Raw genomic sequence first — 19,253 nt, forward strand, 5'->3', positions numbered from 1 at the left:
CTTACATTGAAACATCATTAACACCTAAAATCCATCATTTATCATTTACACTAGGGTTCACTCTTGGTGGTGTATATTCTATAGGTTTTGACAAATGTAAATAACAGGTATTGACCATTGTAGTATACAGAATAGTTTCACTGCCTTAAAAGTCCTCTGTACTGCCCTAACCTACCCTCAGCGTTGGCCTGCGGACTGAAAGGTCCCAGGTTGGGTTCTGGTCAAGGGCATGTACCTTGGTTGCGAGCACATTCCCAGTAGGGAGTGTGCAGGAGGCAGCTGGTCGATGTCTCTCATTGATGTTTCTAACTCTCTATCCCTCTCCCTTCCTCTCTGTAAAAAATCAATAAAATATATATTTTTAAAAAGTCCTCTGTACTCTGCCTATTCATCCCTCACTTCCTCCTAACCCCCTGAAACCATCGGTACTTTTACTGTGTCTATAATTTTCCAGAAGGTTATATTATTGGTATTATAGAGTATGTAGTCTTTCAGATTGGCTTCTTTCATTTAGTAATATGCATTTAAATTTCCAACTTCTTTTTAAATCTTGGCTGTATCTATAGTGAAAACCCTCTTTTTGTTCCTAATTTTACGTGTGCTTTCTTTTTCCTGATCAGTTTCATCATGATGTTATATATTTTATTAATCTTTTCAAAAGAACAAACTTTTTGGCTTGTTTGAACTAGTTTATTATATATTTATTTTCAATTACATTAATATTTGCTCCCATTTCATTATTTCTTTCCTTATTATTCTTTTTCTAACTTCCTAAGCAGGAAACATAGCTCATCAATTTTATCCCTTCTTTTCTATTAGCATTAAGGTTATGCATTATTTTCAAAGTGCCATTTTACCACAAATTTTGATATGTATTATTTTCATTCATTAACAATTTTAAATATTTAAACATTTTTACTGTGGTCTTCTTTGGCTCATAAGTTTATACATGTGTTTTGGAATTTCTACAAATTTTTGTTATTGAATTTAAAAATTGATTTTAGAAATAGAGAAACATCGATTTTTTTGTTCCATTTACTAGTATTCATGCATTCATTGGTTGATTTTTTTTTTTTTTTTTTTTTTAGAAAGAAGGGAGGGAGGGAATGAGAAACATTGATGTGAGAGAGAACCATCAATCAGTTGCCTCCTGTATGCACCCTGATCGGGGATCAAACCCACAACCTTTTGGTGTATGGGATGACACTCCAACCAACTGAGCCACCCTGTGAGGTTCCTGAAATATATGCTTCAGAAGTTTATTTAGTATTTGATTAATCATTGGTAAATTCTCTTGGCTTTATTTTTTTACTAGAGACCTGGTGCACGAATTCGTGCACAGGTGGGGTCCCTCTGGGTGGCTTGCAGGGATCGGGCCGAAACCTGCAGTCCAACGCCGCCTGCAGCTCCTACCTGCTGCTCCCATTCATCCCAGGCCCACTGTGCCTGCCATGGGCTTGTGCCCAATCAATCCCCTTTGGGAGAGGCTTGCACTGCTGCAGTAGCGCTCACCAGCCGTGAGCCCAGCCTCTGGTGCCCTCCCAAGGGGAGTTGCCTGCGGGATTGGGCTGAAACCGGCTTTCCAACATCCCCAGAGAGGTCCCAGATTGCAAGAGGGCACAGGCCAGGCTGAGGGACCCCACAGGTACACGATCAATTGGGCTGGGGAGGGTCTGCGGGAGGGGTCCAGGGCGTGTCCGGCCCATCTCGCTCAGTCCTGATCTGCCAGACCCCAGCAGCAAGCTAACCTACCCATTAGAGCATCTGCGCCCTGGTGGTCAGTGCACATCATAGCGACTGGTTGACCAGTTGACTGTCTGCCCCTTGGTGGTCAGTGCATGTCATAGCAAGCAGTTGAGCATCCTTAGCATATCATTAGCATATTATGCTTTGATTGGTTGTTCTGCCGTTCAGCCTACAGTGGGGCCTTGACTTACGAGTTTAATTCGTTCCGTGATGGAGCTCATAACTCAAATTACTTGTATGTCAAATCAAAAAGTGAACGAGTGAACCGAAACCGGTTTGGCTCAGTGGATAGAGTGTCGGCCTGCGGACTGAGGGGTCCCGGGTTCAATTCCTGTCGGGGGCATGTACCTTGGTTGCAGGCACGTCCCCAGTGGGAGATGTGCAGGAGGCAGCTGATCGGTGTTTCTCTCTCATCGATGTTTCTAACTCTCTATCTCTCTCCCTTCCTCTCTGTAAAAAATCAATAAAATATATATTTTTTTAAAAAAGTGAACGAGTGAGACACGTGATCCTGGGCTGATGTTGTGGCGTTCACTGTGACGTTCGCTGCGCCAACTAGCGGTGGGGTATCTGAAGCTGGCTCGTAACCCGAATTTTAGCTCAAAATCGGCCAAGAGACGGCTTGCATCTCGAAAAACTCGTTAGTTGGGACACTCGTAAGTCAAGGCCCCACTGTATTTGCATATTACCCTTTATTATATAGGATTTCATCCTCTTGTATGATTGTTTTAGGTTGGTTTTTTTCTTTCAACACATTGAAGATATTATCCCTCTGAATTCTGGTTATCAACTTGCTGTTGACATATTTGATGTCAATCTAATTGTCATATCATTATAGTATTCTTTTTTTCCCTCCCTCTGCTGCTTTTTTTTTTTTTTTTAATTTTTTTTATTGATTCTTTTACAGAGAGGAAGGGAGAGGGATAGAGAGCCAGAAACATCGATGAGAGAGAAACATCGATCAGCTGCCTCCTGCACACTCCCCACTGGGGATGTGCCCGCAACCAAGGTACATGCCCCTGACCGGAATCGAACCTAGGACCCTTGAGTCCGCAGGCCGACGCTCTATCCACTGAGCCAAACCGGTTAGGGCCCTCTGCTGCTTTTAAGATCTCTTTTTAAAAATATATATTTTTTTTATTGATTTCAGAGAGGAAGGGAGAGGGAGAGATGGAAACATTAATGATGAGAGAGAATCATAGATCGGCTGCCTCCTGCACACCTCCACTGGGGGTCAAGCTCACAACGCTGGCATGTGCCCTTGACCAGAACTGAACCTGGGACCCTTCAGTCTGCAGACCGATGCTCTATCCACTGAGCCAAACTGGCTAGGGCTAAGATCTCTTTGTTTTTGATAATTTGTAATTTGACTATGTATGTGAATATGGATTTCACTTTATCCTTTTTGGAATTCAATGTGCATCTTGCATCTGAGAATTCCTACCTTTCAACAATTCTGGAAAATTCTCAATCATTATCTTTTTGAATATTGACCATCCCAAATTGTTTTCTGTCTTTATGGAACTCAAGTATTTATTTATTTATTCATTCTTAATGTATTTTTATTGATTTCAGAGAAGGGAGAGGGAGAGATAGAAACACCAATGATGAGAGAGACAGTGGACTGGAGAGAAAGAGAGAGAATGAGAGAGAGGAGAGGAGGGGGGAGAGGAGGGTCTTTTAATATTGTCAGTGAATTTATTCCTATTTTAATTTCTTGTTCTGAAATTTTACTATTATCACTCTTCTAATTTCTTGAATACATCCTTCTTTCCTCTCAGGATATTACAGTTCTTGGAAATTTTCTAATTGATAGTTGCTTTTTGTTTAGATCTACTTTTCACAATTCTAGTTTCAACTTCGGTTATCTTTGGCTGTCCTTATTGAAAAGTGAAGAGCTAAAAACCTGTTTGGAAGATCTGTGTACATGAAAGTGCTTAATGACTGATATACTCCCACTCAATATAGGGGGATTAGTGGCCATTTGGCTTTTTTCCTATCAAGAGTTTAGCATGGTCAGTGTGGCAGTGGTTGAGTGTCGACCTATGAATCAGGTCACGGTTCAATTCCTGATCAGGGCATGAGTCTGGGTTTTGGGTTCAATCCCCAGTGTGGGGGGGTGCAGGAGGCAACCAATCAATGTTTCTCTCTCTCCCTTATCCAAAATCAGTAAAAATATATATATTTAAAAGTTTAGTTTTTCCACAGAAAGATCCTCCAAATCCTTCTTTGTGTGCAAGTGTGGCCGTTCATGTGTCAGAGCTGAACAAGGAGGAGGTAGGGATCTCATTTATCCATTATGTAAAATTGTACTTAATCCCTATTTTCTGTAGGTATTTCATCCTAGTCTAAGTAACCCTGAGTCAGACGTCTACTTTTTCCTTTTTTGGTTGAATTACTATCAGAATAACTTCTGCCTCCAATTTGAGAGGCTGTAATGTAAAATCCTATTCAATTGAGACACACTCACATAAATTTTATTAAGGCCCTTAAATAAAAATTTCTTGTTTTAGAGGATTATTCTTCAAGTTCTAAACACAACAAAATGCAGTAACTGGAAAAAATGTAATAACCCCCTCCAAAAAATGATTTTTAGAAATCACTCTTTCAATGAAAGGGTGTGCTTTTTATTTCCTATAAACACATTTTATTTTTCAAACTGTCACCTCAAGAGCACCTATAGCACTTAGTAAACCTAACTCATTTGTATATGCAATCTAATCCTAACAACTGCCTTCTCAAATGTAATAGAACTCTAACACAAAAGGAAGGGAGAAAACACTGGGATAAAATAGGAGAATAAAACTATAATGTGAATTTCATTTTCAACAAAGAGAATATCAACAAGAAAAATGAGATCTTGATTTATGAGTTGAATCTAAATAATTCCAGTTCTTTGTTGTATTAAACAGAAACACAATGCAAACCATGGTTTCTGCAATAAGATTTTTAAAAATCTAACAAAAATCTGAATGAATATAACAATATGGCTAGACCAAAAAGAAAAAAAAATCTATCACACAATAATCACTGAAGATCCCACAAGTTATAGAAAACATAAAGGAACTTTAATATCCAAACAGTCAGGGCAAAAAATACTGGATTAATGACCCATTAAGTGTGAGTCACATCAGGTTCTTTACAGTACCAGATGTATTTAAAAATAAAATTTGAATGCATATTGTAAAGATTAAAACCATTTTTTAAAATTTTAATTTCTTTTCTTGATACTAATGCCAGTAAGTTTAGACTAAAAAAAGATCTTTAAGTGATTTAACATTCAGAGTAAGATTTAAACCAAAAATAGCAACATTCCTAAATACGAATTTGTTCAGTAGTAACCTTTTCATCATGAATAATATCACTTTTTTTTCCAGAAAGTAGTCAATGTACATTTTAAGATTTGTGCAATAAAAAAAATATACTGGCTAATAAAAAGTGTTACTACTTGAGATCGTCAAAATGAAAGAAAAACTATACTTTTGCTTATTTATGCCCAAATAATTTACCCTGAACTCCACAGATGTGTAGTAAATATTTCTGAAACAGTGAAAAATAAAGGTCCTAAAATAGAAACATAAGCCAGAATAATTTAAAAATAGTTTCCTGATATTTTATTTTTTGAGTTATTTCACTTACACTGCTTTTGGTTGCATGCCCTGATCTGTAGAAGTTAACAAGGAAATAAAATTTCCAAGTATTTAAAAAATTTACTCATCTTTCATAAAGCAACTTTTAATGTAGCAACACTTAAAAATACACAGTGACTTAATGAAACATTAGTACAACTGCATAGAATTGAGCTCCAGAGAATTATATACTAGTGAGTTGTCTTTCCTGGGCTCTGGTTTACAAGAGTATTGGCTTAGAGACCAGCTTAGTCACTTGTTCCCCTTTAGGAGAAACAGGCCTTTTCTGTTCCTAAATAACGTACTAGGAGCTATCTGAAGCTCTTAAAAACAACTGACCATCCAAATATGTATACTGGGGCCCTTTCCCTTTGTGAGTCAAGGAAGGGAGTTTGTGACTTGCACTGAAAACAAAACAAAACTATTCTAAGAGACTCTGAAATGTACTAGAAATTTCAAAAACTAGAACAATGCTATCAAAGATTAAATCTCTTAATGCTCGGAGCCACCCCAAAATATAATAAAATGGGCAACTCCAGGAAAACAGGTACCAAAAGAATCAAAATAATGATTGCACTGAGGATTCTCCTCTTTGAAGGCTGTTTAAGGAGGTAGGATTTTAAAGGTTTTTTTGTTTATCTTTTGGCCTCTGAATATTTAAAAAATGCTTTGCCCGGCTGGTCCTTCAGGCTAATTTTGGCGTTCACAACGAACCCCAAGCCTGACCTAGGATATTCTACAGTTTCACAGCTATTATCTGTACATATTAAAATTAAGTTGATTTACTCTTTTTGAGTAAATACAAACTAGAAAATGGAAAATTAATATATTCCTTTACATACAACTTTGTCTAAAAATTCTCGAAAAACAAGAGCAGATGACTTTGTATTCAAAGACTACCAAAGTGTGTATTTGATAATCACATGCAAACAACTTAAAACCTTACAAATCTCCTGTCAACTCTGCATGATACCTTTAAGAAGGAAATGACATACAAAGTTTGCTAACTGTGCAAAATATTAAACTGCTAAAACATTTTACACAATGAAATAATACATGTAAATGTAAAAGTTGACACATGAAATTAGCACAGTTCATAAGAACTTATCACATTTCAGAGATTTTTTTTAGTAACAAGTTTTTTGTTTTTATATTTTCTGGTACACAACAAAATTTATCACAGAAGATAAAAATTCTTTTAAACAAAGTCAACAGGGAGTTCTTGAGGCACCTTCTCATATAAAACACAAGATGAATGCAATTAACAATCCATCTGAGAAAAGTTTTCAATCTAAGTGAACATTTGTTTTTCCATTTAAGTATATTATACAGAACTTTAATAAGGCAAGACAAATTTGTGAAAAAAAAATGTAGATACACAAATGATGTAAACTAATAATTTATATTAAAAAATCCCAAAGGGAAAACAGTGGAGATGGGATAGTTCAAACAAACCTTTGTAAAAAGACCTAAAACAGAATTGTGCACAAGCTGAAGATTATAAAGAACTTCTAGACTCTGCACAGTTTTGGTTTTTCGTGTTTTGTTTTTATATCTTTATATTACATGTTTTAAATCATATCAGGAATGCAAACTAGAACTGCACGCTACTTTAGTGGAAAAAAGTTCAACATTGTGCAATTTTCTGCCTCTTAATTTTTAAAAAGTGGCAGCAATCCCTGCATTTGTGTTTGAAACAAGGATCTGAGAAACTTTATTAAAAAGGTAATGAAGGCAAAAATTGGCAGACATCCAGCATCTTGTTTCTTTTTAAAACAATATGGATGGTTAAGTAATTTCATGATTAAAAAATGAATGTTTTAAATAAATACATTGTATCTGACATTTGCACTAACTGATTTGATTAAATCTTTAAGTAAACAACGGCTTTACTACACTCTCTGTAGCCTCAAGCCACTGGCTTTAGATTCTGGAGTCCTTTTTCACTGGGTTTCATACCCTGCCACTCGATACCCTGCAGGCTGACTAGGCAACATGCTGCCGTTCTGTCCTGGAGGTGGTTGCATTCCATAATTTGGTCCCATCCATGGCGCAGAAGTCTGTGTCTGACTGGGAGAGCATGTGAAAGAAGCAGAGGGGAGGGAAATCCACTGATTAAAATGAAAGGTAACACCAAGAACAAATAACATATAGAGAGGAAATATACTTTTTCTTTAGCTCAGAAAAAGAATTATTATGCCAAGGAAAGCAAAGGTACAAGCATCCTCACAGGTTTAATTTGTACAGCTTAATCTTGTTTGTTTAATTACAGCTAAGAAAATACCCTTGACCTGTAAACATTTATCCCCTTTGACCTCAGGAAAAAATTCATCTTTCATCTCAGGAAGAAATACCATACAACTGGGTTGGACATATGGTGAACAAGCCATTTCCTGAAATAAACCTGACCATTTGACATGATAAGACTAGCACTTATATTACTCAAAGAAAAAAGTAAAACAATTATTAGCATATGTAAGCACATAAATTTTTTCAATATTATAAATACAAGTTTCTTTTTTTAAAAAACACTGTAAAGTATTTTAATCTTTACTTTCTCAGATTGTGTTTCAGAAATTTAAGTAAAATTGCATAATTCAGGGTGTATAAAGAAGCTTCCATGTAATAATAAACCCTTTTACACAGAAAAAATGAAGAACGAATAAAACAACTAGCAACAAAATAATTGTATTCAAGAATGGCCAAGAGACCATTAGTCACATTACTTATAATGTTGGTTATACCTCAAGGCAATATATTTCTAGGCAAAACTTTAAAGAGATATACCTAAAACTATAAATTAAAAACTATTCTAAACTAAGTCCTTCAAAGGTTAAAGCTATGCTTTGGAAAGAGGGCCACGCTTCCTACTAATTACTTAAAATCTCTTAAAGTTCTTGACATTTTCAAAGGCTAATAATAAATAAAAAGAGCTAATATTCTTACTTAAATCCTGGCTGGTTCCATGGCTGGCCATACATTCCATATGCAGGTACTTGCCAACCATTAGGCATATACTGGCCAATTTGTTGCGCATTTCCATACCACTGGCCCCATTGGCCATAAGGTTGTGGATATCCAATTTGATTCTGCTATTAAGTAAAATTATAACAGATAATTTAGTATTATTTGAAGTTATATGTCCTAATATACTACAAATAACTAATATACATAGCCATACCAAATAGGGCCATCAGTACAATTAAAATGAAAGGATAAACAAGAGTTTAGAAAGTGACTGCTAAAAAAAAAAAAGTGAGGTTATATTACTATAACTTGACACAATACTCTGAATAGCATATTCTTTGTAAGGCAGTGGATAATGTTCTGGTAATAAATATTAAATTCAGTATAATGTTTAGTGCTTTATAAACTATTCACATGACTGTTTCCTTTAGATAAGGAAGATACAAAGATTATTTCTACATTCAGTTTTCTTACTCCTATCTTAATGCTCCATTTACAATTCCCTCACAGAAATCTTTGTGGGATCAAGTTAACCACTAAAGCTGCCTGGAAAAACAAAAGCAGCAAAATGCCAAGGCCCTAAACATAAATATAACTACATTTTTATTTCAATCAAGTCAACAATGCTTGTGAATTCTCCATATAATATGTGAATAAATCTACCAAGTATTAAGAAAAAATTTAATACCCTGTTAGGTTTGTCGGAGCATTTTAAAATCCACTGTGTATGAGTCAATTGAGGCGGTCACATTCATCATGTCACCACTGCAATCCATGAGCCACCACTCTGGAACTATAATACACGTAGGATGAGCCCTTATATACTATCATTTTAATATGCACTAGAAACTTATTAACATGGATTATAAACAATTTCATTCTAAAACAATATATATATTTTTAAAACAATATTATTAGTATTAGCCCAGTAATTACTTTGCAAAGTCAAGAACCTTCTCACCTGTTGCACGGGATTTATCATATCAAGAGTTTCTTTGCCCCAATAGCATTTCACAACATGACCTTCAATAGTAGTTCCATTAACAGAAACAATTGCATGTGCTGCACTTTCATGGGAGTTGAATCTATTGAAAACAATATTAAGAATCACCAATATAAATTGTTTAAAAACTTAAGAATAAAACGTATTTTTTAAAATCAAGTTGAGCCCAGCTGGTGGGGCTCAGTGGTTGAGTAGCGACCCATGAACCAAGAAGTCACCAGTTCAATTCCTGGTCAGGCACATGCCAGGTTGCAGGCTTGATCCCCAGAAGGGGATATACAGGAGGCAGCTGATCAAAGTTTCTCTCTCACTGATGTTTCTATCTCTCTATCCCTGTCCCTTACTCTCTAAAATTAATAAAAACATATTTTAAAAAAATCAAGTTGAGCCAGGCAATTTACATAAAAGAATCAATAAAATGGCATATTCTCCCCACGCCCCCTCAGATCCTGTAATTCTGGAGAAACTTCTTTTAACAGAGGATGTTTTACTGGCTTTGTGTTGAAAGATGGGAACTATTAAAAAACAGTGGCAGATATGCTAAATGCTAGAGAAAATTTTATTTCTTTATAACCGAAGTAAATTTTTAAGAAAAACACTAAGTTAAATATATAAAAATAATTTGAGAAATTTTTTATAAAGCCACCCCTACCGAACAAATGAATATCCTTTATCTGGAAAGACTCGAATTTCCATTATTTGTCCAAATGGTGAAAAAGTCTGACGCATTAATTGTTCTGTTAGACAAAAACAAAACACAAAAACACACCCATTAAATGATATTAAAATCCACAAATATTAAGCTTTCGGTTTAAAAATTAACCTCAAGATGCCATACAGGTAAAGCCCCCATACCTGTTAGCCCAGAAGTGACACCTCCGCAGTATACAGTACAGTTGCTTGGACTAGACTGATTTACGACCTCATCATATGACAGCTGTTTGGTGTTTGCTGGGGATGGAAAGATTTATATTTTTAATTAAATAAAATGTTCAGAAAGAGAAATGCAGTATTACTAGTAACTACACTACTGTAATAGTAGTTATCTACCTTGAACAAAATACTTATATAATACACATTATATCTGATTGATGATTAAAACCTCCCCCAAGAATGTCTTTAAAATTACTCAATATTCTCTATTTAATAGGAGACTTCACATTAGAGACAATATTTACTATTTGTAATTACAAAAATGAAAACTAAGTACATTTTAGAACAGTAGTCTTGATTTGCTTCTCATCTATTTCTGCAATAAGTCTCCAGGAACAGCTCTAATATTTAAAATCTAATGTATTTTCCTCCAAAATTCCACATTTCCTTTTCTTCTCCAATACACCTACACTCATATGTACTCTTTGGAGCTGGAGGCTTTCGGGTTGCCCAGTTAGTTCTGATTTGTCTTCCTCCGAGCCACTGGCCACCCATCTGTTGAATGGCGTTTTCTGCATCCTGTTCCACACAACATTAGAAATGACAAAGAAGACATTATTAGTTGATGTTAAACTGTTAGCAGTAGAGAAAACTCAAGTTTGCTTTTCACAAATGTTTTTTGAGTGAAAATGCTTTACGAGACACACAATATGTGATAGCTCACCTAAAATGCAATGGCGCTTTTAAATTATCTTTTTTTCATTTGGATATCAGACTTTGGTTATGTTAATCACCCGAAAAAGTCCAAAGCCCAAAAGCCCTTCTGAGGTAGCTATTATAAAGTTCATGTAACAACTTAAGACTATTATGGATGAAAATCTCACTTTATACAATCCAACAAGTAAATAGATATTGAACAGATACCATGTTCTGGACAGCAGGTTAAATGCTAGGGATATGTTGGTGAATAAGGCAGATGTAGTCTCTACTGCCATGGAGGTGACAAAGTAATTACAAATTGTATATGCTATGACAGAAACAAAATGTAGAGATAGAGATTATGGACCTGGAGATCTACTTTAGGCAGCATGATTAGGGAAGGTCTCTTTGAAATAATATTTGAGCTGAAGTTGAGAGGAAAAGGAGCCAGCCAAGGCAAAACACCTGGGAAGAAAGTCCTGGAAAAGGGGAAAGCATTGTAAACTGTGTAAAGGCAGCAAAGAGACTGGATTGCATCCTGAAAGAATGTGAAAGATGCCTAATTTCAGTGGAATCTAGTGAACAAAAAGGGTGCCAGAAGAAAAAACTGAAAGATTTTAAGTAAGAGATGAGCATGATCTGATTTATGTTTTTAATACATCTTATTGATTTTACAGAGAGGAGAGGGATAGAGTTAGAAATATCAATGAGAGAGAAACATCAGTCAGCTGCTTCCTGTACGCCCCCTACTGGGGATGGAGCCTGCAACCAAGGTACATGTCCTTGACCAGAATCAAACCCGGGACATGCCTAGCTGGTGTGGCTCAGTGGTTGAGTGTTGACCCATGCGCCAAGAGGTTGCCAGTTCGATTCCCAGTCAGGGCACATGCCTGGGTTTGCGGGCTTGTTCCCCAGTATGGGGCATGCAGGAGGCAGCTGGTCAATGTTTCTCTCTCATTGATGTTTTTTTTTTTTTTTTTTAAATATATTATATTGATTTTTTACGGAGAGAAAGGTAGAGGGAGAGTTAGAAGCATCGATGAGAGAGAAACATCGATCAGCTGCCTCCTGCACACACCCTACTGGGGATGTGTCCGCAACCAAGGTATATGCCCTTGACCGGAATCGAACCCGGGACCCTTGAGTCCGCAGGCTGACGCTCTATTCACTGAGCCAAACTGGCTAGGGCTCTCACTGATGTTTTTATCTTTCCCTCCCTCTCCCTCTATATCAATAAAAAAATACATATTTTTACAAAGGCCATTCTTAGTGCTAGAAGGAGAAAAACATTTTATAAGACTAATATAATATCCAGATTTTATTATTTTTTAAATATTTCTTTGATTTTAGAGAAGAAGGGAGAGGGAGAGATAAAATCATCAATGATGAGAGAGACTCACTGATTGGCTGCCTCCTGCACACCCTCTACTGGGGATTGAGCCTGCAACCTGGGCACGTACCCTTGGCCGGAATCGAACCCGGGACCCTTCAGTCCGTAGGCCGACGCTCTATCCACTGAGCCAAACCAGCTAGGGCTAATATCCAGATTTTTAAAATGCTGGTGGTCAGAACTAGTACAGTAGTAGTGAATGTAACCTAAAGGAATAGAACCGGGATGGGGGTGCACAATGAATAAAAGGAGAGGAATCAAAGATAACTACTATATTCCTGCTTGGGCAGTAGGAAGGACAGTGTTAACATTTACTGAAATAAGAAGCCTGGGAGGGAGGAGCAGAACAAGTTTGAGGAAGAAAAAAGAGCTCCCCTGAAGACACATTAAGTAAACTTAACTGGAGATATAAAATTAGAGTCAGGGCACATGCCTGGGTTGCGGGCTTGTGAAAGACTAGGGAAAGAAAAAAGCATCCTGGAATAAAGCCCTGAAAAACAGCAAAATCTAAAAATTGAGTAAAGAAAAAGTTGCCAGCTAAGGTGACAGAGGAGGAGTAGCTAGTGATGAAGAAATCTACAAAATTGTATTGTCACAGAGTCAAGGAAGCAAAAGTCAAAGGTGAACCAGAAAACTAGTGTTGGTAGAGAGTGGTAGAGAACGAAAGCCAGCTTAGAATGAACTGAAAAGTAAATGGGGTAACCTGGCCAATGTTGCTCAGTGGTTGAGCACCAACCCATGAACCAAGAGATCACTGGTTTGATTCCCACCCAGGGCACATGCCCAGGTGCAGGCCCAATCCCCAGTAGGGGCATGCCTGAGGCAGCCAATTGATGTTTCCCTCTCTATCCTTCTCTTTTCCTCTCTCTAAAAATCAATTTAAGAAAATAAGTAAATGGGGTGTAGCTTTGGTCTGCATGTGTCAAATGTGGGCTTCAACTAGAAAAAGAATAGGCAAATTCAAGGCTACCTGTCATTCTTGAGACACACAAACAGTAAATACATACTGTACCCTCCCCTTATCTGTGGGAAATATATTCCAGGACCCCCAGTTTATGCCTAAAAATGCAAATAATACTAGGAGGTCACAGTTGGATTCCTGATCAGGGCACATGCCTGGATTGCAGGCTCAATCTCCAGTAGGGAGCATGCAGGAGGCAGCCAATCAATGATTCTCACAAATCACTGATGTTTCACTCTCTCTTTCTCTCTCTCCGTTTCTGAAATCAATAAAAATATTTTAAAAAAGCACTTTATGGCTTCTCTTTAACATAGCTGAATTACGAGCATCACTACTCTTGTGAGGCCATATGTGAGTAAAATAGGGATACTTGAGCACAAGCACTGTGATACTGCTATCGTTGATAACTGAGACAGCTAAATGACTAGTGGGCAGGTTAAGTGTACTGGACAAAGGGATGATTCATGTCCTAGCTGGGATGGAGTGAGATTTCATTATGCTACTCAGAATGGTGTGAAATTTAAAATTAATGAATTGTTTATTTCTGGAATTTTCCCTTTAATATTTTCATGAATTTTCCATTTAATATTTTAGGCAGTGGTTGACCATGGGTAATTGAAACCAAGGAGAGTAAAACTACAGATAAGGCGGGGGGGGGGGGGGGGGGCAGCACTATTATATTCTCTCCCTTCCTCTCTTTCTGAAAATCGATGAAAACTTATTAACAACAAAAAAAGTCCCCTCCTGGAACATTTTATTAGCTACTCTTAAATTATCACAGGACTATAAAACAGGGAGATAATGAACATATCCTTTAGTGAGGGGTGGTTAATTATCAGTGAAATGAACAAATGGCCGGTGAAAGAAAAGACTATTAAAACAAAATGAGTATTTTAATTCTTTACTCTTGAAGCACTGCACATGCACTTTTTCTTTTTTGTGCACATGTACTTTTTATTGAGCTCACCCATTTGTTGAAAAAGGAGACAAAGCCATAGCCCTTAGATTTTCCTGTTGCCATGTCTTTTACCACTCGGGCATCTCTGAAATTAGAACAATCAGAAGTTTAGGTTTGCAAACTCTCCTGTGTATATCAAGTGAGAATTTCACACACAACTTATTTTCATGTTTCATCTTCATTAAAATGAACCTTTAATGCAAATTCACCTTTTATTCTATAAAATTTATCATGTATTAGCAAATGAGGCTTAATTTTATAAACATGCAAATCAATAACTTCTTAAATATGTATATATACATTGTACAAAAACTGCTTCCCATTTCAAAAAGTTTTAAACTTTTAAATATTAAGCATGGTGAAGACAGCTATTCAGATGAATTATTTAACCACTTACAGGGTTCACAGGCACATTAGATGAATGGCTTTCTTTATCCATGCAATTTATAACTTGCTATTTGATACCATATACTACCTAATCATTAAAATAGAAAACTGGAAACTAAGAGAATAAAAAACTTGTATATTCCCTAAATTAAGTACATTATTTTCTCAGATCAATTCATACCCCCGCCCCCTTTTGGACTATTGGTAAACTTTGAAAACTTGACATTTTCAGAAATGCTAAATAATTGAAGAAAAAACTAGACACACATTTTAGTTTTAAATTATATATGATTTTATACTGAATTTTAAAATAGCAATCATGTAAGATTGATTGGAAACTATAAGATATAAGAGCAAAATCTTAAAAAGTCAGAAAGTAAAAAAGCACGCCAACATTTATCCACTGTGAACCGTAGCTTGTAGTTAGCCAGGGCAATTCTGTCCATTCTTCAGAGATACTCTGCAAAATAACCAGACCCCTATTATTTGAGATTGAGTAAAAAACCCAACCATGATAGCTAAAAGTCCATACCTCAAAAAATTGGACTCAAATTGTGCTTCACAGGCAAATCTGCTTTTAAGTTAGCCAGGTATGTTACAATGCTTGTTCTCTCAGGACACATAAACAAAACAGGCACTTTCACAACAAAAACCCAAGTCAGAAAGCCATGCAATATAATTTTATATTAAAGTATACATAAGCATATTTTGATCAACTTCAAAGTGATTTATGAAATTTTTAAGGTCAAAATGACGAAGAGGTAGTGGTAAAAAAGGAAAACTAATGCAAGTCACTTCTTAATATGTAAAAATACTTCTTATCTGTAAGGTACACATGCATTAATTTGGTAGCTGATTCACTTCTATATCAAAATTTGTTAGATTACCCAAAACTCAAGGAATAGAAAGTTTACTATATTAATTAGAGAAAGAAAGTACTATATTTTTAGACTAATATTTTAATAGGTCACCATTTAATGCATGCCTTCTATAACTCACTGTTGTAGAATCTCTACTCAGACTATCATAAGAACCTTTCAATATATAGTTATCAACTTATCTCCTTTAACAAAAAAAAATCAGAAAATGATGCTACCCTACTGAAAATGGTTCTTTTGAATTCAGGAACACACTGCTTGAGTAGCATAAAGTTTAAATATTATTTATATATTACCTCAACTGAAAATTATAAAATTTAAGGGAAGGCCTTACCCAAGAAAAATTAATATATATATAAATAACCATGGTTGGCCTTAATAAAATCTAGACTATAATTATGATACCAACATATTTAACAAAAAGAAATTATTGATCCATGATTAAAAAGTCATGAAATTACTAAAATTTGAATGTCATTTAACTTGAGCTCACTGTTAAATAATCTTTATCTAATCCCAAACTAAAATTCCCATGTTTTCAGAATTTACTTCAATCAAAATTAAAGCATTTAATAAAATAGCTATATAACCTGTTAAAATGTTAGAAAATTTTCTTTCTAGAGTTAAGTTTCAGGAAATGTTACCCTTGAAATACATTTAATTCTTACTTATTTCTGAAAGGATTCTCTAAGGAAGAAGCAGCAAATATCTAGACCAGGGTTCTTTAATCCTTCTTTAATCCTTTTATGGTCCTATGACTACTCTGAAAATAGAATAAAACTTACAAAAGATACTCCACACCAAAAGGAAAACAAAGACAACACTTTTGCATACAGAGATTTATAGAGCCTTTGAGAGGTCAAGGTTTAATACCTTCCAGTCTAGATACTTGAAAGCAAGTTAACCATCATCAAAACCCTATGACAGATTAAAGGGAACAATAAATTAGAACTTATTTTCCCAATCAGTGCTCATAAAGGAAAATGTCACCTAACAAAAGAGTCTGTTTGTTAAACCATAATTTTGCAATTGCCTCTAACTATGCATGTTCATCATCCTACCAATGAACTACAACTCTTCCAACGAAAACTCCCAAAATTCATCACCTATTCTATTGGCACTTAACTTTCTCCTCACCTCATCTTTGCTGTTGGTCTGCTCATGAAACCAAACCAAAGCTAGTGTCTCCTTTGTGCTTCAGTTAAGATAATGTACTACTCTTCTAGCTGGAACAATAATAAAGTAACCAGAAACTCTAAAAAAATTCTGTTTTCTAAATTCAGTGATTATATGCAAAAAAATACTATTATCAAATTATTATTCTTACTCTATTATGGCATGTTTTTCAAAATATTAGAATTTTTTTCTGATGAAACTACCTTGAGTGAGCTATTTACAAAGGGCTTAAACTGTATATTTAATAACAAATGCGAGCAGGACAGAGCTTCACAAAAAACTAAAAGGCATTATTACTGTTGTTGTTAGTAACAACAACAAAAGGGTTGGTTGCCTTGAAATTAACACTTAGTAACTATTTTGGGGGTTAAAATGAGGTTTCTTTTTGTTAAAATATATTAACACAAAATGCATGGTATCATAGAAGTGCCCAAAAGGTCTAAATTCCTTAGTCACAGCACAAGTTTACTAAAGACTATGACCAAGCTAGCAAGACACTTATACATGAAGCAATATGTAGAATAGTAAATTTGTCTCTTAAAAGCTAATGCTAATTGAAAAAAAAGACTTTAAGATAATTGAAGACCAAAGATTTATTTAATGGAAAAAAAATCTTTGGCTCTTAACTGCTTAAATAGCCTCTAAACAATGTAATACCTTATATTCAAGTGTGAAAATTAATAAACAAAATTCACAGTATATTTTCAAAGTACTTCTAAATAAGATTATTTCTAATTAAAAGTATCTTCTGTTACTTACGATATTCTTCCAAATGGCGCAAATGCAGCTTTTATATCTTCAGTTGTTATTTCTGGACTGAGATCACCAACAAAGACATGGAAATGATCTTATAAGGGGAAGGTAAGGGGAAGTGAAAAGAAAAATAAAATTTTAGAATTTAAAAATACTAAAATTTATTCAATAAATTATTCTTAAAATAATTTATGGATTATAGTAGCATACAAATAAAACACTACTCTATATCTACACAAATTCTATCAATTTTAAACATAATGAATCAAGGTGACAATACCTCCTAAAGACTGATATATCTGACAGATATTCTGCTTACAGCCAATTGTTATTCTGGCCTAAGAAAATAAACTAATAATATATGTTTTGCATAAAAAAATTAATGACTTCATTACTGTTTTAATAGTAATTATTTACATTTAATCAGTTTACCACTATAATAAAGCTTTACAATTTAAAATAAAATAGTGGTATTGTGAGTTATGTAGACTAGATTTGCCTCAGTTAAGACAATTCACTGAAGCTAGACATGATATACTTGGTTTAACCATATTTTGTGAAGAACAAGCAAAGAAATACCTTGCATTGCAACAGTTTGATGTTAAAGTATTTGACAGTTTTCTCAAAAGCCAACAGTTTTGGTTGCCCAGACATTACACCATTCAGTTTATGTGAATCCATGTGCATGTGAACTAAGACTGAAGGCAACAAAATGAAAACAGTAATCCCTTCATTTTATATTAGAGCCATTAAAAAAGCATTGGAGAGAAATAACGATCTCATGTGAAGTTTAAAAAAAAGACAATGCTCAAGAAAAGAAACACTTAAAAAATACAAAATAGTTGTATCAACATTTTTAAATAGACATATATATTAATTTTGACAAAATATATTTGGAAAGAAAAGTTACCCCTACTTGGCAGGCCTTAAGCAACATATTGTGTTGCCATTTGGGAAACAGTTTCAGGAGCAACTCAAGCAATCAGAAGATCTGGATATGGAGCACAGATCGTGACCTCAAGGAAGCAGGGTATCTTGCCCTTTAGTTGGTGAAAGTATTTCTAAGGCATCAGCTGCCTCCAAGAGGGTCAGAGAGCTTGAAATAGCACCAAAGTAGTGGACAAGCCACACTTGGTCAACACTGGGAAGAAGGGGGAAAAATATTGCCAGAGACAAATAGAAATACAACCACCTCCCTCCCCACTCCCCCCAATATCAAACAAACAAACAAAAAAACAACAACTTCAGGTGGTTAGTGAATACCCTTTCAAGAGATTTCATTTTATGTTTAAGAAGATACAATTACCTTGTGAACGCTGTGTGCTGACAACGGTACTACCTGATGACAAAGATTAGATTTGTTCTTAAATTTATTAACACAAACACATTCAATCATATCTTAGGATAAAGATCAAAACATTACTGCAAACACGTATGATGTTTTTATGCTTTACAATAAAACTACTGTGTACAATAAAAACAAATGTTCAAAGAGTATAATATATACTTACTGCTTGTATCTTTCTTCTGACTGCTGGGGGTTGTTGCCCAATTCACTTTGACTTCCTAAAAAAATTTTTTTCTACATTTATATTCGATAAAAATAAAGCTCAAAATCAGATATTATAAGATTTGCATCTGTATACACATAGGAATGTGTATCTTTGAGATGAAATAGGTATCAGTTCTGGCCAAAGTTTCTTATCATTTAACCTACACCTATGTAAATAATGTTGTCAAATCCTAATCTTATATACTTATTTGTTAATGTTGAATCAACCTTTTTTATCTAAAGTACCAATAAACTTTTGCCTTCTAGTCTTTCCCATTAGT

The 19,253-nt window shown here is 35.2% G+C and overlaps 1 protein-coding gene across 11 annotated transcripts in view; it reads right to left on the minus strand.

Moving 5' to 3' along the window:
* Nucleotides 1-4,620: 4,620 nt before the first annotated feature.
* Nucleotides 4,621-19,253, minus strand: part of TIA1 (TIA1 cytotoxic granule associated RNA binding protein) — a 31,421-nt gene continuing 16,788 nt past the window's right edge. The window contains exons 4-13 of one of the 11 annotated variants that reach the window (XM_070429416.1): nt 18,932-18,986; nt 18,727-18,759; nt 17,427-17,514; nt 14,236-14,311; nt 10,689-10,797; nt 10,201-10,296; nt 9,998-10,082; nt 9,304-9,427; nt 8,322-8,464; nt 4,621-7,445 (exon numbers count right to left, since the gene is read on the minus strand). In XM_070429416.1, the coding sequence (XP_070285517.1) occupies nt 7,319-7,445; nt 8,322-8,464; nt 9,304-9,427; nt 9,998-10,082; nt 10,201-10,296; nt 10,689-10,797; nt 14,236-14,311; nt 17,427-17,514; nt 18,727-18,759; nt 18,932-18,986 (936 nt within the window). In that variant the 3' untranslated portion in view covers nt 4,621-7,318. Of the gene's footprint in view, nt 7,446-8,321; nt 8,468-9,030; nt 9,136-9,303; nt 9,428-9,997; nt 10,083-10,200; nt 10,297-10,555; nt 10,798-14,235; nt 14,312-15,007; nt 16,236-17,426; nt 17,515-17,999; nt 18,697-18,726; nt 18,760-18,931; nt 18,987-19,253 lie in introns of those variants that run through there. The other 10 variants (XM_070429415.1, XR_011473178.1, XR_011473177.1 and 7 more) reach the window with 10 other exon arrangements.

This window comes from Myotis yumanensis, unplaced genomic scaffold (genome assembly GCF_028538775.1).
Source record: "Myotis yumanensis isolate MYYU_CA2020_CCGP unplaced genomic scaffold, mMyoYum1.0.hap1 SCAF_11, whole genome shotgun sequence".
NCBI classification, from domain to species: domain Eukaryota; kingdom Metazoa; phylum Chordata; class Mammalia; order Chiroptera; family Vespertilionidae; genus Myotis; species Myotis yumanensis.